This window comes from Epargyreus clarus, unplaced genomic scaffold (assembly GCF_041222505.1).
Source record: "Epargyreus clarus isolate Ecla_fem2 unplaced genomic scaffold, WU_Ecla_fem_2.2 ptg000024l, whole genome shotgun sequence".
NCBI lineage: Eukaryota > Metazoa > Arthropoda > Insecta > Lepidoptera > Hesperiidae > Epargyreus > Epargyreus clarus.
Genome location: NW_027332231.1, coordinates 11,555,164 through 11,576,490, shown reverse-complemented (window position 1 = coordinate 11,576,490; position 21,327 = coordinate 11,555,164). Strand labels below are relative to the sequence as shown.

The following is a 21,327-nucleotide window of genomic DNA, read 5'->3' as shown; positions in this document are numbered from 1 at the left end:
TTTGAAACCAATCGAACTAAATGTTGTTAAAAATATATTTGATATATATTTTAACCTATTTTATAGTTACAAGACAGTACTTCTAGTCATAATTTAAATATTTATGTGAATCTATTACACTTTGCTTGTATTTTAAATTTGTAGAATATATGATTTTATTAACGCTAAACAACATTGTTTACATACATTTGTAGAATTATGTTTAGATTAAAATTTTTAGTATAATTTTGCTCGATTTGCCTGTAAGAGTATGTTTTCATAGCCGACACAATACATCGATGCCATATCGGATCTATTGGTAATAACGCGGGAAAATTAACCCCAAATTTTCTGTCAACAACAAAATTATGGATTGTCTATGGATTTTGTTATGAAAGTTAAACCGTTCAGAAAAATATCATTGATTTACGTACCTATAGTCATTACATAAAAAGGTATAAGAGTACTATTAGATTTAACCAATTATTTTGGTAAATATATACCGTATCGTGGTGGTATATGAAAAGGCTCTGTAACATGGTCTTAATGTAGTTATGTGATTGATTTATCGAATTTTATGTAAAACAATATTATTGTATAAAAAAATACATGCATTTGTTATTCGATGTTTAGATTCATGTCAAGAGTAGTAATAAAATTACGCATAAATCGTCGGTGTTTTTTCATTTTATCCTATCTCTACTACTTATCATCATTAGATAATGTTATAGTTAAAGAAATATGTTCCCAAGTTAATTTTTAATATCGAAAAGCTACCAATTACTTTTGAAGGTACAACGCTTTGTGATTCGGCTCCGGCGGCACCACCACCACACCTATTTCTACCTAATAACAGCAATTTGCTGGTGCGACGTGACTCATTTGTATATTCAGAGCGGACTAGAAGTTTGGTGCGGACTCTACACTAATTATTTATATACTTTTAACACACCAGTTAGTTACGAATTTACATAAAAATAAAATAACGATAAAATTGACAAAAACATTGGCTGAAAACCTCGGTCTCTATACTAGCTTATAAGTTTTAGTTTTATTAAGGTATGATGGGTTATCAGAAAAGCCTTTAATGTTTAAAATATGACAACGTTAGTAAAATACTGAAATTAATCACGAGTCACAAGGATAGAAAAATAGACGTATAAAATAGATTTTTAGTTTTTAAATATTGTAATATTATGTGTATCGTGTAAGTACTGAACGTATCGCGCAATCGTAATATCGTATTGTGTATCTATCTGATTATTTTCACTGTCAGTGTCATTAGTTATCTGTGGAAACTACCAGCTGGGCCTGGCATAAAAGATTAGAACTTTTCTTTTGTTTTTGTTTAGTACATATCTAAAATAATTGGAAATCGGACTAATTCGTAAGGAGTAAATAATAAGGATAACTTTAAATTAAGATGTGTCTTTTAGTTTCTAGTGTTGTAGTTCATAAATAGAATACAATTTGCGTTGTCCGCGTAATTTTTCTCTGAAGTAAGTACCTATCCTTTGTTTTTCGAAGTATCCTTTGTAAGCATTATGAAGTTTCTCATTTAAAAACTTTAATTGTTCATAATTTAGGTCACGTGATCATACGAAATTCGATTTGTGAGATTTAATAAAATTAGCCTCCACTTTTTTATCTTTTATTTGTGTATTTACATATAACAATTTAATCAAATTTCAAATGCCTTTTATAATTATATTTAACGGTCAACAAATTAATTTAAATTTCTGGCAAATAATTAAATTATACAACTAACTAACTTATTTATCTAACTTTTGCAATATAATTTATATAAGTGTAGACTACATTGGTGAACCTTTAATAAATAAATAAATAAAATAAAAATCCAACCTTATCAAAGATCCAGACAAGTAACTGCTCCTCGATATAATTATTAATTTATTGATAAATTTGGATACAACATGAAATGAACCTTTTCATTTTTGGAGTAGAAACTTATAGGTATAAGCCGTTGTGTGCAAGTGGGTGAACTTTTATGAAAATGATCTACCAAGTTTGAAAATGTTGAATCTATCTTTGTTATTAAACTAAAGTAGCCAACAAGCATGTGCCCTATCTTTGGATATCTGTAATCAACACAGAATACTAATTGTTAGCCACAGATGCATTACTGTCCTTGAAATATAACTTTCTTTACTGTAGCAGTGGCACATTTTCTTTTATAAGATTGATGTAGCCAGTGAGCAAGCAGTGTCCCTGATGGTAAGTGGTCATTTTCGGCCATAGACATGTGTTATTACACATGTCTTACCATAACAGGGTTCAACCTGAAGTTGATAACAGATTATCACTCTTGTGGGCTGTTGGTTGCCATATATTTAAGTCTATCAGCATTCACACTCTTAAACCAAGATGCAAGAAGAGCTTCACAATATTTCTATACCAGTAAGGCACAATTAATTTCCATCACCTTTGTTATGTGGTTCTACAATTAGTAGTGTGGGATTTGTACCAAAACCTAAAAGCCTTTGTTCTATAGACAATTAGATAACAAAACAAATGGTGGTAGTCACCATTCACTTATTTAGTTTTTTACTTTGCCAAACATTTGAACTAGTCTTAAAATAAAAATAGAGTAACTATGATCACAATACCTCCCAATTGACTGAACCTTGAGCGTAACATGTTTTTTGTTACAGAATGGCATCACTCATAGAAGTGAAAAACTTAGTGAAGCGAGCTAACACCTTATCAGTTAATCTCGGCGTCACCAATTACAACACTCCTTTCGCGACCAAGACCAGCCCGGAGTTCGTCATCAGCGGCGCGGCAGTCTTCCAGGTGAAGGTCATTGCCGCCCAGGTCAACAACGGCCACACGAATATCTACAACAATTTGATTTGCGTCAAATTTTTCAAGCTCCGTCCTGACGATGATCTGACCTACACAATCAAATTCACGAGCAAGGAGCTCGGGATCACGAACAAATGTTTCACCAGCGATGATGGCACCTGGCACCTGGTTCACGAGAATAAGAAGCAACAGTACACGTTCGATGTGAGCGTCCACATGGACATCGTTCCAAGCGCGAGCTCTTTCGCCTCCTTGCACGACGATAATGAACTGACTGATTTCGAATTGCGCGGAGAAGACGGTTCTGTGCACGTGCATAGGGCAGTCCTGGCCGCCTCGAGTCCTGTGCTACGAAGAATGCTGGGCGGGACGTGGAGAGAGACGACCGAAGGTTCAGTCGACGTGTCCGGAACTTCTAGACTGACGTTACAACATTTAAAGGATTACGTGTACTTGCACACGTTGCCCGAAAACGGTTTGGAGCAAGTTCTGCTCCTCGCATCGTACTACATGATGCCGGACTTGGAGCAGAAGTGCGTGGACCAGCTTGTGAGCGGCCTGACCGCACAGAACGCCTGCGATTTGCTGGAGTTTGCAGCAAAACACAAGGTGACGCGACTGCTTCTCGCCATCCTGGAATGTATTCAGAGTGGAGTGGTGAATGTGAACGATATGCGCGGTCATTACTTACAGAGCGGGTGATGTCGGAATTGCTAAGAGATATATATATTCCGTCAAGAGTTCAAGACACTTTTTTGGGATCCAAAAGTTACTTAAGTCAAAGATGTGAAAGGTTTAATGATAGATATTCATAATCAATTAGTAATCAAACATTTAATCACCTTTTACGACAAGTAGAGGATACCGTATATTCAAATTCCGTGACATCGTCCTAGACCTAACCAGGTTGTAACAAGCAAGACAATAGCTTAAGTCTTAAGCGAAATATATTTCTAAGGTATACCTTAAGCCTTAAGTTATACTTTAGAAATATATTTCGAACTTCGAACTGAGATGGCGCGAATGCGATTTAGCCACTAGCGGTCTCCCACCCAACTTGCAATCGCATCCGACATTTCTAAACTTTGAAATTATGCAACGAAAATTAATGAAAATAAATATCGAGATCACAAATAAATGTTCGCTAGCCACGTGCTATTTAGATGTAATAACCGCACTTATTTATAAAAATCGAGCGTGAACTGAACATTTTAGTTTTTAAGTATCGAGAATCTCTTATTTAATACTAAGTAATACATACCCAAGTAGTTTGCTAGGATATGTAATTATTAATTATATATTCTGTTTAAGTATTATAACGAACTTTATTTTGTAACCTGCTTTAAAATATGGAAATTATATCGGAAAATATTTCTTGAGATTAAGTATTAATACCCTATGTTGAAAGCTAATAAACATTTTTATAATAATAATGTTTTGTTTATTATTCTCTTGCATTGTTTCTTCTCTTATATTTATTTAATATGTATTAGTTTCCGAACGCATTCTAACTCCTCTCTCTGACGTCATTTCCTGCTATTTGGCAAAGACAAGTGAGCGCGCGAAAGCCGCGAACGTAGTTGGTCGAAATAAAACTTCCAGTCGTGCGAAATTGTGTCTAAATAACTTAAGGAGCTCGTTTGCAGACAAATCATAACCATCTTCATTGCACGCACGGAACCGCGATAGAAAATAATGAGATTTATGTAGGAAAAAAGAAACAAGAAGAAAACAGTCGCGCGTTTTCAACAACAAGAACGCAAAATACGTTGAACGAGGTACTTTTCCCATACTCTTCCCTCCTTTTACCTAACTTATTAAATATTCTATCTAAAGGATTATCGATGAGTTTTACTTTTGAGGACTAGGATGGTTGCCTCACAGATATAGAATACGAACGCTATCCACACAATCCACCGAAACGCAATAAGTGTTTCACGGTAGAAGCTGGTGTGGGGAGGTTCTATTACTTTTCTGCGCAATATAAAATTATACACACCTGCAATAACGATGAAACTGATTGGGATTAATATAATATGAATATCGAATAGGTTATAGAACATTTAAAGTCCGCTTAAAACTGCTAGTCCGCTCTGAATATAGAAATGAATCGCGTCATGAACTACATCTTCTCGCAACAAATTCAGAGCGGACTAGCAGTTTGGCGCGGATTATACTTTACTATTTTCGGTTTATCTTGTTGATCCTGCGGTAACTTTTCTACTGGTTATGGGCATATAGGTTCACTGGCTGTCTTAAGCGCTCATTAAATTCAAAAAGTATGTTCAATAAAAATACAGTTTTGTTCTTTTAGGAAAATGTATTTTAACACAATTGTTCTTGTATTGCAAAGGAAATGAGTTACTCACTGTATCAATATACCCAAGTTACACTTAAAATAATTATTTTTTGCAAACTTTTTGGTTGTGACAATTAAAAATAATAGATTAAATATATGTAATTTATACAGGCCTTCATACGCCTTTGAAAATATAGCCAAGGAAGGGATCCATGATATTTTCCTTCATTGTTCAAACAGATGATATTTTTTTATAGATTCACAAAAAATAGGGGTGCGTCTCATTTTACTCAGACCTCTGCATAATTAGCATAACCGAAATCAAGTTCTAAATAGAGTCTCTGAATAATTCATTATTTTAGAATAGCTTGGAAAGCATTGTATTGAATATTGATACAGTTCATATGTCCACTAGACTATTTCTAGTGAGTGTAGGTGCCTGTGAAAAGCACGATGTCTTCATGCAGGATGGCGAACATGAAGGGGCGGTCCACCTTGAAGGGTATCGGGGGAGGGGGTTCGTAGTGTGAAGACATAGGCACCATGATGAAACCTGGAAATAACGTAACAGTAATAAAAGATAAATTAATAGGTATTTTAAAAAGTTTTTAAAACAAGCTATTTAGTAACGTCAGTTTGTTTAATGTATTCTTCTAAGAAAAACCTTTCAATTTCATTCTTGAATCATGGGGGTCCATAAAAAATAATTAGTTATATCGGCGGCAATAATACCTACATGGTATGTAAGCAGTGCTTGGGTGGTTGCTGTGTTGTAGTTTGAAAAAAGTGATAAACTAATACTATAGTGTTTTGGGATTGTACGTATCTTATAAAAACCAAAACAGCACCTTTATCGTCTAACTATGCGATAATGCCTCAGAACAACGAAGATCGTAACTTTATTCAAGTAAATTAGATTCAAGTTACCAGTGAAGGCTCCGGCCGTGGCGCCCTCCTCGTCCACCTTGATGAAGGCTTCCTGGAAGGCGCTCGACACGCGCACCGGCGCCTCGCGCACCAAGCCACTCGCGCCCTCCGTGAACATGCGCGATACTCCCACCTGGAAAAAATACAATATTAGTTCAACAAGACAAGAAGCTCTAATACAATAATAATCATATAGTTTGGAAGCACAACTGTTATTACCAGGAAAAAGTTATATAACACGAAAAAAAATATTTACCTTAGGAAGAATTTCATTCAGATTGTGGCTACTCTTAATTTCGAATTTGGGCATCTCGAATGCAACCTCTCGTCCTGATGGTCTCAGTTTGAAGACGTATTCAAGTATTCCTCGCTGCGCCAGCTTCTCCACCACAGCCGGCAGACCGTTCTTCTCGTCTGGGAGCACAATTACCATACGGAATCCCTTTTGTTTGTACGGCAGCTCCACCATCTGTATACATGTTTATATATTTTGATTTAAACAAATTACTGACTAACAACATTAATAACCTATATTATTAACACGGATAAATTTTTATTTAAAAGCTCATCACGTGATAGCCTCCAGTTACCAACTTTTTTGATCGATGTGTAGATTAAAGAAAGTAATTTAAAAATATTAAACTAAATAACTGATTAATGTAACTTCTTATCACAACTTTCATAAACATAAAAGTAAAAACATACCCTGGCTCCAATTTCCTCATTTGCATGGTAATACAGGGAATCGACTAGTTTCATCATTGGTTTCTTGACAGTTGTCGTCTCGTCCACGAAAAAGTCTTTCTCTTCGGTCTCCTCCGCTTTAAACGGGACATGCCACTGACCCTGTAAGTAGTTTAACATCAATTGTTTTTAATAATGGCACCATATTATGGTTAATTAATTATGCGTGAAAACCTACAAAACCTGAATGACTCGAGAGTCGGGTTCATTACACTGGTCAGACATGACTAAATGGTTTTGGGTTCAACACGAAGTCGTGTATGGCTTGTATACGAGGCTACCGTTTTGTCTTCAGGAATGTCAATGCGTTTGTATTCGACTTCAGGTAGAAACCTTGTTTTATATGAAGTTGGTAACAGACTCCCATGGAAAGCAATTGTCACTTGCAGTCTGATGGACTTCATGCTCGTTTTCTACTTTAATTTTATAAAATAAGTATCAAAACTAGTGCTTTTATCTATTGTTTATAACTAAAACTTTTCGATATAAGAAAACTTTCATCTACATTGTGAAAATCCAATATTCAATACATGCAAATCCAATATTAGCTACGTTTTGCAATAAAGAAAAGAAGACGACATATATGGATCATACCTGGAAGAATATGACATTAAAGAGTGCTAAGGCTGCGCCTTCATCTATGGTGTCTTCATCTACGGGAGAGCTTATGTGACCCTTGGTTTTCTCTGCAGCCTGGAAAAATGATAGTGTTATACATAATTATAGTTATTAATAAATAAATCTACAAATAAATTTAATACTATCAGCCTGTGATATTTAAATCAGTGTGTAAGGTCAACTTGAGGAAATTTTGTTAAAAATCCAACAAAATATATTATCTGTTGGTCACAGGTTAATCACCCAGTTCGTGGTAAACAAATAGATATAATTATATTACACCGACGATTTACGATAAAAATATTGTTTATTTTAAAGTTTTAAGCTCTAGTCTTAATTTCGTATATCGATAATCATAAAACCAAATGTAGTAGGTATGTAAATTAATTATTTTTAGTACCGTAATTTGTTAGTTTTTTCGTATTCTTCCTTAACCCTTTCAATTATATGCCATATACCCAAGGGGTCTGCATAAACAAATAATCCGCCATATTGCCATACTATATTTAGAACAGCAGCACTAATCATGCATTGTCATTCAAACCAAATGTGTATGCTAAGGCTAAATTTCAATTAACTAACAATATTCGACCTTTACCTACATGTACTATAACAATGTTAGGTGTTAAGTAACGCTTGTACCAAATGTGTCCGTGTTTTCAATAGAAAAACGGAAATGTCATCAATCATATTGAGTTCGTCTGTTTGTCTATCACAGCAGCTTTGAAATTTGAATTTCACATTTTTTTATGAAGAATGTTATTTGTTTATATTTTGTATCTTAACTTAATCGATAATTTCTACCTTATTATAATATTTAGTTTTCTCTAGAAAGTATTTTTTTACATACCCACTTGTTGATGATATCCGCTGTTTTCTTCTTCTCCGCGAAGTTAACTCTTTCCACATCGCTCTTGTAAGAGCGGCTGGCTACGTCGGAAAACTTCTCGTTCAAGGTGTACTGGTCGGAGACGTACATCTTGTTGGCCAGCACCAGGTAATCGGGGTTTACCGTTGCGAACCTCTCGGTCAAAAAGGTGTAATTTTCTTCGAGCTGCAAGGAATATATTTTTGAAGTATCCTGAAGAATCTGATGGCTATGTTGCAGCCTCGTGCGCCTAACCTAAGTGTCCTTTGCACACTCTCCAAAACAGAAAACAGTAACAGCGTTTGACACTGCTGATTATAAGACAATAATAGGCAGTGGTACCTCTGGAGTCGACTCACGAAAGGTTCTATGGGTTATATCACATTTAAGTATGTGATTCTCATGACGCAATGGTTTCTATAGTCTGACACGCAGATGACTGCGATTACGACGGCAAATAATCTATACGACCATTACTGTTACAAATATGAGTGTACCTATGTGTTACACGTAGAAAAGTCAAATGGGTGTCGGAAGAATAATGGAGAAATCTCTACCTGTTTGTAGTCGGAGGTTCCCACAAGGCGCACTATCTCCTCCCTGTTTTTTCCCTCAGCTCCCGCAGAGTACATGGAGAGTAGCGTGAGGACGCCCAGAGGGGACGCTATCACGTTCTTGTCTTTGGCATCCTGGAATGACTCCTGGGGACATAACAAGGTTTTGATAAACCAATAGACTTGTTATTTTTATTAGAAATAGCAAAGGAGCCTTCAGTCTGTCTTCTGGTAAAATCCTAGATAACTTTAAATGTATATCGGAATTTAAAGGTATGTAGGAAGATAAAGGTATGTGGAACGAACCTGAAGGAGATGGTGGGAAATAAAGAAATAGTTGGATTAAGAAAGCATAGGATGTTTTGGAATGACGCCAGTTGGGGGAGCGCTATGTCCAGCAGTTGACCTTTAGGATGGCTAAAGGATGGGAAAATAAATATTTGTATACTTACGTAATATTTGATAGGTACCTATGTACCTATACATACCTTCAATATTTTCATCGACGCTACATCGACGGAGTCTCCCAGCGGAGTCCTATTGTATTTAGGAATTTCAGGAAAACTATAACTCATTGTCGCTGTGAAAATGTGAAAAATAGTGTTAATTATTGGTTTTATGAGGACCATATATAGATTCTTCTATAATTATAATAATGTCATATAGGTGATGGCTTAATATTGATATTTTAGGGCAGTATTATGGTATATTCGATACATCGCGTATAGCTATCGCCGCTAACAGTGAAGTCTTTGTGTAGAAAATATAAAGTAAACAAATTTATTTTTGTAATATTTCTTGTTGGATCAGCTAATGAATTGATAATAACCGTAATTAACCTACAACTAAAGCGTCGATAAAGTATATCGTTATTTGTTCCTAAAGATAACATTGTCATTATGTTAATTGTATCTTAAACGTTATAGTCATACTTAATCGAAAATGCAGAAACTCATTAAGTTATAGCACGTAACATAAAAGAATTCACCTGGTTGGGTTGGTGCCTGCATACAAAAACTCGATTGTATCCCGAGGAGGAAAATAAATACTTAAAAATATGTATTTATCACAACGAAACAAGACGCGAGACGTTATCTAATTAAAAGTAGAGTTAACACTAAAACAACAGATGTAAGACGTATAAAAAGTTGCAATTAACACGTTACCAAGGACAGAAATGTAAACAAACTTACCAAAAAGCGATAAAATAATAACGAAGCGCTCCATTATTGATATACTCGTCCAACGAGTGGTCACAACACGACTGACCCGCGGTCTGCAGATCATACCTATATAAAGGATACTTATCAACGCCGGTAACTAAATTAAGATGCGTGAAACTTATATGAGCATATTTTATCTATATTCTGTCTGAATATTTTGGACACAAATTTTTAAGTCAGCATTTCTTTAGGTTTTGATTTATAGATTTATAGTTAAGAGCTTCTTAGCATGACGTAAATAAATATTGTAATTCTCGCCGAAATTCCTAGCCGGGACATACAATCTAATCTAATCTATTTTTGAAAATATCAAACTTTTTCTTTTATAATATAGGAGTAGCAGACGAGCATGCAGTCCACCTGATGGTAAGTGGCTACTGCCTCCCATGGACATCTGTAATGAACCCCAGATAGGATTAGATATTCCTACCTGAGGTCGGCTAAAGATGCGCCGCTACCCCTGAGGACTAAGCTGGAATGCCTCGAAAAATTATGTCTCCCTTACCACACCCTTCAAAACGGAACACAGCAGCGCCTAACACTGCTGTTATTAGGCAGAAATAGGTGTGGCGGTGGTGCCGCCGAAGTCGTACCGCAAAGGGTTCTACCACCTTCTATATATAGTATCTATATATAGTACCTATAGCATATAGTAGTATAGTATAGTATATAGTCTATCGCGGTACTAACTGTCATTTACACAAGCTTATTAATTTTATAGGAGCGGATGATAAAATTTTATTTTACTACCACTACTACCGGGATCTCCAAAGGAACGCAACCGGAGTCCTCTAAGCGTGTCGCCCCGTCAGGCTCCCTCCTGGTGAGCATAAAGCTCGTCATAAAGCTCGCTCGGAAGCCCCCTTTTAGTCGCCTCTTACGACAGGCAGGGGATACCGTAGCCCTATTCTAGTCCCGGAATTACAGGGATAATAGGTAAGTATCCTATAGTACTATTTTTTGTGTACTACATGTATATGTGTATATGACAATATGCCAATCTCTCTTTTTAATCGATAAAATTAATTTACATTGAAAAAAATATTAAAAAATTTTTAGATTTTCATTTAATACCCATATGACTGGGGTTCATAAAAATAATTCGTCTGCCATATTGCATTTAAACTGGAGTTGCTAATCTAATCAATAGGTATTTTGCAAATTCAGTTGCAAGATTTGACACTTAAGTAGGTACATGTGCGAAAAAGCTCTGGCCAATTTCCCAGTTTTTCTCCTCAAATTGGGATTCCTGTATATTATTGTTCCTGTATGTTCATATAATGTCCGAAGGGGCCATCATCTTAACAATCATTTATCCTTCTAACAGGATCTTCCCAATACCTAATACTAATACTACAGGCCTTTAGATAATCATTTAAACATGCCTATTTTCCTGCTTGGAATGTTTGGATAGTAGATAAGTTCAAAGCAGGGTTGTTGCTGATACAGGTTTTTACTAGATCAGCGGATGCTGATGCTGATGCTGATTTTTTCAGATTAATATCAGCTGATGCTGATGCTGATATTTAAAAATACTAAATATAAATATATTTTATACTGGGGTATTTGTACGTCCCTTACGAGAATAGTCTTTTTTAACCAACTTCACAAAATGAGGCGGTTGCTCAATTCTACCGTATATATGTTTTTTTTATGTTTGTTCGCGGATAACTTCGTCGTTTATGAACCGAACTGGATGATTTTTATTTTGTTGGAAAAAAATATATTTCCAAAGTAGTTCCATTATAAGAAAATAAGGGTCTGATGATGGCAGACCAGAGAAATCGAGGGAAACTTTCAAAAATCGTAAGGGCGTCTAGTGCATTTGTAAGATTTTTAGTATGTCATCACTAAAAAAGGTGAAAAAAAAAATACAATCGACTTCCATGTCACTACAAAGCAAAAATCAACTGAAACAAATTTTGGCTCAGCACATCTCCTTCTCTTCACTCACTCTCCTTCTCTTCTGCCTCAGACGGATTAAGTAGTAACGACAGCTTCGAAAGTATTCCTCCTCTAAATGTTACACTAGATTCTTATTTCTCAGATGTACTGAAAAATTTTAATGTTGTCCATATAAATGCACAGAGCATTCCGGCACATTACCCCGACTTGTTGTCAACTTTTGATAGCACACATATTCATGCTATTCTCGTTTCAGAATCGTGGCTGAAGCCATGTCTACCATCTACGGCTTATTCTCTTCCAGGATTTCATTTAATCCGCAACGATCGCACTGTGCGGGGCGGTGGGGGAGTTGCAATTTATCTTCGATCCCATATTCCGTTTTCAGTAATAAGTATGTCAGGGCAGGGTGTTTCTGGGAACGAAGCTGAACATCTTTTCCTGGAAGTCCATCTTTCAAACGCCAAACTACTTCTTGGTGCTTTTTACAGCCCTTCACTCAGCGTCGACTACTTCACCTGCTTAGACAAACTGCTTGAAGATCATTGTCCTCTTTTCGACCATACAATTATTATGGGTGATTTTAACACTTGTTTACTCAAGCAGGATGTCAGATCTCTAAAACTACAGTCCTTAGTCGACGGTGCTAATTTACATATATTGCCTCTCAGCGCTACACACCTTTTTCCAAACTGCGACCCATCTCTGCTAGATTTAATGATGGTTTCATCATTAGATCACGTTGCAAAGCATGGTCAGTGCGCTGCTGAGGGTTTCTCGTACCATGATCTCCTTTACTTGTCTTATAAAATCCGACCTCCGAAAGCTAAGTCAAAATTCTCCTTCAGCGGAATTTTAGTGGGATGGACATTGAAAAACTCCGGCAAGACGCTGCCGAAATTAATTGGAGTGTCATAGAGAGCGCAAACACTGTAGACGAACAGGTGGCACTTTTTAATTCCCTGCTAGTACAATTGTACGACCTGCACGCCCCTGTTCGTCCAGTCCGAATCCGGCATCCACCAGCTCCATGGCTTACTGACGATGTCAGAAAATTAATTAACCAGAAAAATTCAGCTAAATCAAGGTATAAGTCAGATGCCAGCTATGGTAATCTCGAACGGTACAAATCTGCAAGAAATCGCTGTAATATGATGTGTAGAGATCTACAACGACGCCATATCCATAAGTCTGTTCAGAATGAAGATCCTAGTAGTGTCTGGAAATTTCTTAAAACATTAGGCATTGGGAAATCAAGGCAAAAATCTCTTCCACACAATCTCGATTTAAACAATTTAAATTGTCATTTTTCCGTCTCTTCTTGCATAGATGGCAAAACTAAACAAAAAACTCTTAATCACCTTTCTCATATTCCCAATCCTAACTATTCGCGATTTTCTTTTAGTCAATTTTCGGATCGTGATGTAGAGAGGGCGTTACTCTCGATAACATCTAATGCGGTCGGTAGCGATTGCATTAGCCGTAAAATGATCATCCCTCTCCTTGACATACTTCTACCTACCTTGACGTTTATGTTAAACAGCTCCACTCGAAATAATACCTTTCCTTCCTCCTGGAAAGATGCCCACGTGATTCCTTTGCCTAAAAAATCAAATCCATCCAACTTTTCTGATTATAGACCCATATCCATACTTCCTTTCCTTTCCAAAGCTCTCGAACGCCTTATCCATCAGCAGCTTAGCTCCTTTCTTTCTACTCACGCACTGCTTAATCCTTTGCAATCCGGTTTCCGTCCTGGTCATAGTACGGCTACTGCGTTGCTAAAAATCACAGACGACATACGCATGGGGATGGACAATCAGCAGCTGACGGTGTTGACGCTGCTGGATTTCAGTAACGCGTTTAACGTCGTTGACTTTGAAGTCCTCCTCGGGGTGCTGAGTTCTCTCTACATATCTCCGACGGCGATTGATTGGTTTCATAGTTACTTGCATGGGCGCCGGCAACGTATTCAAGTGGACGATAAATTTTCCAACTGGTCCAGTACTACTGCCGGCGTTCCGCAAGGTGGCGTGTTGTCTCCACTTCTCTTTACTATTTTCATAAACTCTGTTAATCTACACCTCACTTCTCTCTACCATCTATATGCAGACGATTTACAAATTTACAACCATGCCAGCCTGAACAACTTGGCCAACGCCATAAGGATTACCAACGCTGATCTGGCTTCTATCTCGATTTGGAGCACAAATTTTGGCCTCAAATTAAATGCTGCCAAATCCCAGGCGATTGTCTTAGGAAGCTCGCGTCTGGTATCTAAGATTGATTGGCAACAGTTACCCCCGATATTACTAGACAATGTGATTATTCCATATAGTAATAAAGTGAAAAATCTCGGTATCTACATGGACCAATGTCTATCGTGGGTACCGCAAGTCACGGAAGTCAGCAAGAAGCTGTTTGCTGCAGTGGGCTTCCTGCGAAGATTAAAAAATGTTTTACCTATTCCCACTAAAATAACGCTTGCGCAGTCTCTTCTTCTACCAATACTTGACTATGCTGATGTGTGTTATTCTGACATTACCGAGGAGCAATTGAACAAGCTTGAGCGTCTCCAAAATTTGTGTATACGTTTCATATTTGGCTTACGAAAATATGACCATGTTTCTGAATATCGCGCTAAACTCAAGTGGCTCCCAATTCGCCTTCGCAGGAATGCTCATATTCTATCTCTTCTCTATGGCGTTTTATTTAATCCGATTACCCCTCCTTACCTGAAACATCGCTTTCAGTTTCTCCACTTGTCCCATGATCGATCCCTTCGCTCTACTGAAAACCTTGCTCTCACTACTCCTTCCCACTCAACTTCCTTTTACAAAAAATCATTTACCATAGTAGCTATCCGTCTCTGGAACTCCCTTCCTGTTACAATACGTAAAGCAAAATCTTTACATTTGTTCAATAAACTTGTGAAATCCCATTACTTGCAGCTCTAACCTTGTCTTTATCCCTATCCCATTCTTTCACGCTATCTCTAATCTTATCTAACAATTTCGTTACTTTTCCTTTTTCCTAAAACTGTCTCCTTCTATTGTATGTTCTATGCTATCATCAATTTAACTTCACTACTTTATTACTACTATTACTTTACTGTTACTTTACTTTATTCTATTACTTTACTGTTATTTAAAACTGCACTCTATTTGCACCCTACCTATTTTTATCTCATCCTTACTTTCACTCCTCACCTTAGGGTTGCCTGGAAGAGATCGCTGGTTAGCGATAAGGCCGCCTGTTGTATTGTCTTATATTTGTATGTTACTTTGTTATTTCTTGTTTTGGGTACAATAAAGTATATTATTATTATTATTATTATTATCTCCGAAGCCGGCGCTCATATTGAACACGCTGTTTACGCCGTTATCCAACGAAATATATTTAGCACCGACTTCAGAACCATACCAACATCTACTTCAGCTACCCTCCACTCTGCAGTGACACAGAAGTCGGCATTTATTTGTTTTTGTTTATTAAAAAACTACACTGTGTCGTATCTTTGTTCAATAACGAAATATTTGGTCATATTGCACTTTTCACTGGATGTGGCATTATGAATTGAATACATAATTCTGCTATTGATTGATTGAACTATGATCGAAAGTTATTGATGTCTGACCAAATTACGTTGTCAATACAATCGAATGATTGTTTGATGACAACTTGGGTTTATAAACTTCTGTGATTGGCTAAAACTCCACGTGATTTAAGCTCGGTCCCGCCTTCAACGAACACGTTACAATTTCAATATCAGCATTAAATATCAGCATCTTTTGTTGCGGATGCTGATGCTGATATTTAAAAGAAAGCTGATAATCAGCGGATGCTGATGCTGATGCTGATATTCGCAACAACCCTAGTTCAAAGATTAGTCATCACTCATCACTGTAGACGTTCGTTTGAGAATTTATGTAGTCTATATTTCCCAACATGTTGCAATCAATATTTACTTTTATGTAGTCGTGGGGTCCTAAAGCTAGAAGTCGGACAAATTCGATATTTTTACGAATGCACCCCAACCCGAGAAATAAACAAATTAATGTGAAATAAAAATAACCACTATATTTAGGATGATCAAACATTTGCTATACCAGTAAATCGAGTTTACAGTTGAATATAAACAAATACTTACGTAGAGTGAAAACACGTTATTTCCTCGAAGCCGACGACCGTACCTACTAACGCCTATTTGCGCACGGATTTTGTACGTAGGAGTCATGCACTAAAAACAAGCTAATTCATTACATAGAAGATATCTCTAAACGAATGCTCCCTCTGTACGAATCATCTCCGTTCTCCTCTATACTCTAGTATGCCAGGTCACGATATCTAATATTATCGAGGCAGACTGCTGCAATGGCAACTTCGCACCCGTTTATGTATTATTTATTTTTATTTTTATTACAATGTGCTTACGTGTGTTACGACTCACAGACAGACAACGAATAAACTAACGGGCAGTTGACTAAGGTGCCTCAAAATTGGGACAACGCTAAAGATGTCGTGTTCAATGATGTCAGCTTTGAAAACTTTCCCCCTTAAACTATTTAAAAAATACCAAAAGTCCCAAATTTACTAATTTCAATTCAGGCGTAAACAAAGTCCACGAAGCACAAAGTTCTTGTCTGCAATTTAACGGCGAACAATAAAAATAACTTTTTTTACCCAAACGAAGTATTCTGCCGAAAACATTTAGTGTTAAATAACCTTTTCCCCTAAATTTGGGGAGAATCTCTAGAGGTTGCATCACTGGTCGTTTTTTCGCTTTGGTCTCTTCCCATTTGCGACTTTGACCTAAAGCACAGTATACAATATCCGTACATAAAGTGAATCAATTTATAACTTTTGGCTAAACTAAACTGATTTAATTACGCTATTTATGTGGGCTAGCTTTTAAGGATTCGTTTTTGAGGTAGGTCTATTTTATTGAAGTGATTATTTTAATGAATAAGCATTATTAACATTAACATTGATGTAAATATTGAGCATACTGTCTAACTCTTCTTGAAAATTTCAAAAGCTGTTAATAAAAATGCTGTTTTACTGTTTTCGCCATTTTTTACGCAGAACCCTACTATTTACTTTCTAAAATAAAAGTATCTGTAGTTACTCATTATAACGATAGTTAAATGCCACTGAAAATTCCGTCCAAATCAATCCAGGCGTTTAAAGAGCTTAGCCGGAAACAGATAAAAAACTGCGGCACTCGGGGACTGCCGCGGCAAAGCTATTGCATAGCATTTTTATTATACTTTCCCTGCGCGGCATTAATGTGTATTACCTATACACCATAGATAAGCATAGATATCTCACCGCCTTGTAATTGAAAGAAGAAGATTGATTAAATGACTTAAACGGCTGATAATTCTGTGTCAGCCGTTTCATGGCTGTCATGGTGTAATTTACGCGGAATAATAAAGACATGCGTAGTTAAGACGCGAAATCGAAGAAAAAGTGCGAAGAAATATCGTTTCGTAACGCTATAATAATTGACAGTGACAATTGTCGCGAAAGTCTAGATAGAATCAGAGCTAAGTCTGTGATTTGAAAATTGTACAATGCAGAAAAATAGTACCTAGATTTAACTACTACAAAGTTTATTTTCTTTACTTTTATTTTTTAGTCTGTCTTCACATTTTTTATAAAATTCAATGTCATGAATTCAAAGTATTAACGTTAATTCCAAGTATTAACGTTTCATTTATAGCTAATTAAAAAAATATTTATGTTATTTTAAATTACATTTCAACAAAAAAAATATTTTTGGTACTTTAAATTATTCGCCACATTCACGTTTACTTATATTGGATTACTTGGTTACTAGTATTTTACTAAAAAATCGAATACAAAAACAAAATATTAAATATTAAACAATTCTGCTATCAGTACAAGAAGTGAGGAAGATGCACGATTGCCAAAAAGCAGTATAAACCGGTTTAAATCAATTAAAAGACGCATCGCACTTACCAGGTTCAGTGCCAACGACTCTCCCGAGTTGACATAAAGTTCGTTCATGTGCTTGGGACTCGCCGGGCGAGTCCAATGTTTTTCGCCAATATTTCCTAAACGCATCCGTATTTTCTATGAAATTCAAAGTGTAGACTAAATAAACGCTAATATGAACATTTACACGGTGGCGCTAATTAACGACTATTTTTATAATTTAAGAAACAAAATGCATTATATAATGCTTTGAATTACAATTGCATTGTCCAGTGCCGCAGGTCTTCGACCTATTAATTAATGATTTATTATATGATTAAAAAACACAAATTATTTATTATTAAAGCTGACTATGTACTTTTGTTTTGGAAGAAAAATATAACGATGGTATTAAATTCCGATTAGAAATAATTTTTAAATTAGTATGTAGTGTCAGGCACTCGCCTGGCGAGTTCATTGTGAAATATAGACAGCAACTTAAGAAGGTATTAACAAAATCGTATTAGCATTGAACGTGTTAAATCTGACTTCACATCTACAATATCCATGTGCACTCACACAAATGCAAAGCTCAGCTTAGACCTCGCGGACTGTAACTGATTTTATGAGGAAAATCTTTAAAGAAAGAAAGGAAAAGTATTTTTTATTTTATTTATTAGGTTCACAAATTGAATGTAACACTACAATATACACAAAACAAAACTTACATAAATGCCAATGCAGTGTTCAGTCTAAGAACAGTGAATACAGCTTACATGAGAAGTGAGAATAAGACAACAAAAATAAAAAAATAAAGAAAAAAACAGCAACAAAAGAATAATAACAAAAAAATATATAACCAGTTAGTGTACAATAACATCTTTAATTGTGTTTTGGCTGAGGTTAACGAACGATCCATGGAATAAGTCTGTATTATTCCGTTCCTCTCTAAGATTCTGGAAGCCTGTGTACATAAGCAAGTCTCCTCTCATATATCAAAATATAACCTGCTGAGTGTATATCAGTCCGGGTTCCGTCCTGGTCACAGCACCACCACTGCTCTAATACGGGTATGTGATGACATCAGACAAGGAATGGATGATAGAAGGCTCACGGTGATGGTGCTTGTTGACTTTTCCAATGCTTTTAACACGGTCGACCACGATATTCTCCTTGCCTACCTTTCCCATCTCCAATTCTCCACCTCTGTCTTGGATTGGTTCTCTTCTTATCTTCGCGGACGCCAGCAATCCATCCGTATGGGCAATAGCACCTCGGATTGGGCTCATTTAGAGACTGGCGTGCCGCAAGGCGGTATTCTCTCACCATTACTATTTTCTCTATTTATTGACTCCATAACTTCTGTTCTCAACTGTTCGTATCATCTGTATGCAGATGACTTGCAACTTTACGCTCAAGCAGATTTGAATAATCTCCATGGCGCAATTGATACAATTAATCTTAACTTAAGTGCCATTTATAACTGGTCATTGCGCCATGGGATTTCAGTCAACCCTGCCAAATGCCAAGCGATCGTCATGGGTAGTTCAAGGTTGCTGACAAAGGTAGATTATAGCTCCCTACCACCTATCTTATACAACTGCTCTCAAATTCAGATCGCTCAAACAGTGAAAAATCTTGGGCTTTATATCGACAACTCTTTGACTTGGTATCCGCAAGTTGTGGAAGTATGCCGGAAGGTCAACGCCTCTCTGCGCTCACTATATCGTCTAAAACACTTTCTTCCTATTAAGACCAAGCTTATGCTTGTCAACACTCTTATTCTGCCTATTATTGACTATGCAGACGTGTGCTACCCAGATCTGACCGAAGCTCTTCTTAATAAACTAGAGCGCCTTCTCAATAATTCTATTCGATTCATATTTGGTCTCCGAAAATATGATCACGTTTCTCTATTTCGTCGCCAACTTAAATGGCTTACTATTCGTCAGAGGCGTAACTCTAGGGTTCTCTTCCTTCTTTATTCTATCCTTTATGATACGAATACTCCTTCTTATCTGAAGGATTCTTTCCAGTACCGGCACTTAACTCACGATAAAATGCTTCGGTCATCTCATAATTTAAAAGCAGATATTCCATCACATAATAGTGGCTTCTTCCATTTTTCCTTTACTGTTCAGGCAGTTCTGCTCTGGAACGCCCTGCCCGTGCACATAAGAAAAGCTCCAAGCAAAGCGATATTTAAAAAACTTGTCCGAGAGTATCTGAGCTCCACATCTGACATATAAAGCATTTTTTATCTCTTTTCTCTTCACCTATATTATATGTATATATATATATATATATATATATATATATATATATATATATATATATATATATATTTATTTATTTATAATATTTTATTATTATTTTTAGATATATGTGTGTATGTATATATTTGGATATGTATTTATATATATAGTAAGTATTACACTATTTATGTATTTTGACACCTGCCGCAAATTCTCTCCACTCGCCAAGGGTTGACTGGTAGAGAATGCCATCAGGCATTAAGTTTGCCCTGTTGTACCTTAACCGTGTGTTTGTGTTACAATAAATATATAAATAAATAAATAAATAAATAAATAAGTCAAAGGATGAACATATGGCATTGTATGACGATAACATTCTGTACAGCAGAGAATGTTCTCTTACTTTTGTTCAGTGTTGGCAACCTGGGAGATGGCGCTGATCGTACCAGGGGCGTAAAATTATCGTATCTGCCGAAAAATTATCGTACATTTCATAAGAACGCGTTAGTTATTAATGAAAATAGATATTTTTTTTTATTTTTTTTTTGCTCTTCCGTGCTATTGGACTGTATGTTGTGTGCAAAGTACTCGAGTACTTTGTGAGTACTTTGGACTCGAGTACTGACTCGATTCTTTTTTATATGAGTACTAAAGTACTCGAATACCAAAAATGGCCGACTCGGCACATCATTAGGCGCGATGCACGCGTTCCGTTTACCGTAATAAAAATATATTTTTTATTAATAAATAGCCCTTTTTTCGAAAAAATGATCAATGAAAGGCATATATAATACGTTTATGAATTCATTAAAACAGTTTCCCAAAAAGTTTCAAGTAGCCAATTATCGTACATTTGCGTACGATAATGACTCGCAATCGTACATCGTACGGTGGTATCAAATTATCGTACATGTACGATAATTATCGTACGGTTGCCAACACTGCTTTTGTTCGACAATGTGGTACATGAAAAGTCTTTGTATTATTCAGACGACTACCAGGATGTGGTATTTGAATATCGATATTCGGAGGGCGCTATCGATATTTTAACACAACCGTTCTAGCAAATTTTATTGTAAATAAACTGAAATATACTTAAATTTTTTTTTCATTACCTTTACAATTTATATTGTATAGTTTTTTTTGTTCTAGCGTTTATGAATATAATGTTAAATATCTTAATTATTAT

The 21,327-nt window shown here is 36.2% G+C and overlaps 2 protein-coding genes across 2 annotated transcripts in view; one reads left to right on the top strand and one right to left on the bottom strand.

Annotated features, from left to right (window-relative positions):
- The first annotated feature begins 1,255 nt into the window (after positions 1-1,255).
- On the top strand, positions 1,256-4,235 carry LOC140752260 (speckle-type POZ protein-like). The gene is made up of 2 exons (XM_073086483.1): positions 1,256-1,478; positions 2,652-4,235. The coding sequence occupies exon 2, from the start codon at positions 2,653-2,655 to the stop codon at positions 3,505-3,507; it is 855 nt and encodes a 284-aa protein (XP_072942584.1). The 5' UTR covers positions 1,256-1,478; position 2,652; the 3' UTR covers positions 3,508-4,235.
- Positions 4,236-5,105: 870 nt separating this feature from the next.
- LOC140752565 (uncharacterized) overlaps positions 5,106-21,327 on the bottom strand; it is a 34,473-nt gene continuing 18,251 nt past the window's right edge. Inside the window, exons 18-26 of the mRNA XM_073086903.1 lie at positions 10,009-10,104; positions 9,304-9,395; positions 8,819-8,962; positions 8,244-8,447; positions 7,370-7,468; positions 6,737-6,877; positions 6,288-6,500; positions 6,032-6,164; positions 5,106-5,657 (exon numbers count right to left, since the gene is read on the bottom strand). Of these exons, the coding sequence (XP_072943004.1) occupies positions 5,527-5,657; positions 6,032-6,164; positions 6,288-6,500; positions 6,737-6,877; positions 7,370-7,468; positions 8,244-8,447; positions 8,819-8,962; positions 9,304-9,395; positions 10,009-10,104 (1,253 nt within the window). The 3' untranslated portion in view covers positions 5,106-5,526. The remainder of the gene's footprint in view (positions 5,658-6,031; positions 6,165-6,287; positions 6,501-6,736; positions 6,878-7,369; positions 7,469-8,243; positions 8,448-8,818; positions 8,963-9,303; positions 9,396-10,008; positions 10,105-21,327) is intronic.

What these genes read in the sequence shown, in the direction of transcription:
- LOC140752260 (XM_073086483.1), top strand. Translation starts at nt 2,653, where the DNA reads ATGGCATCACTCATAGAAGTGAAAAACTTAGTGAAGCGAGCTAACACC.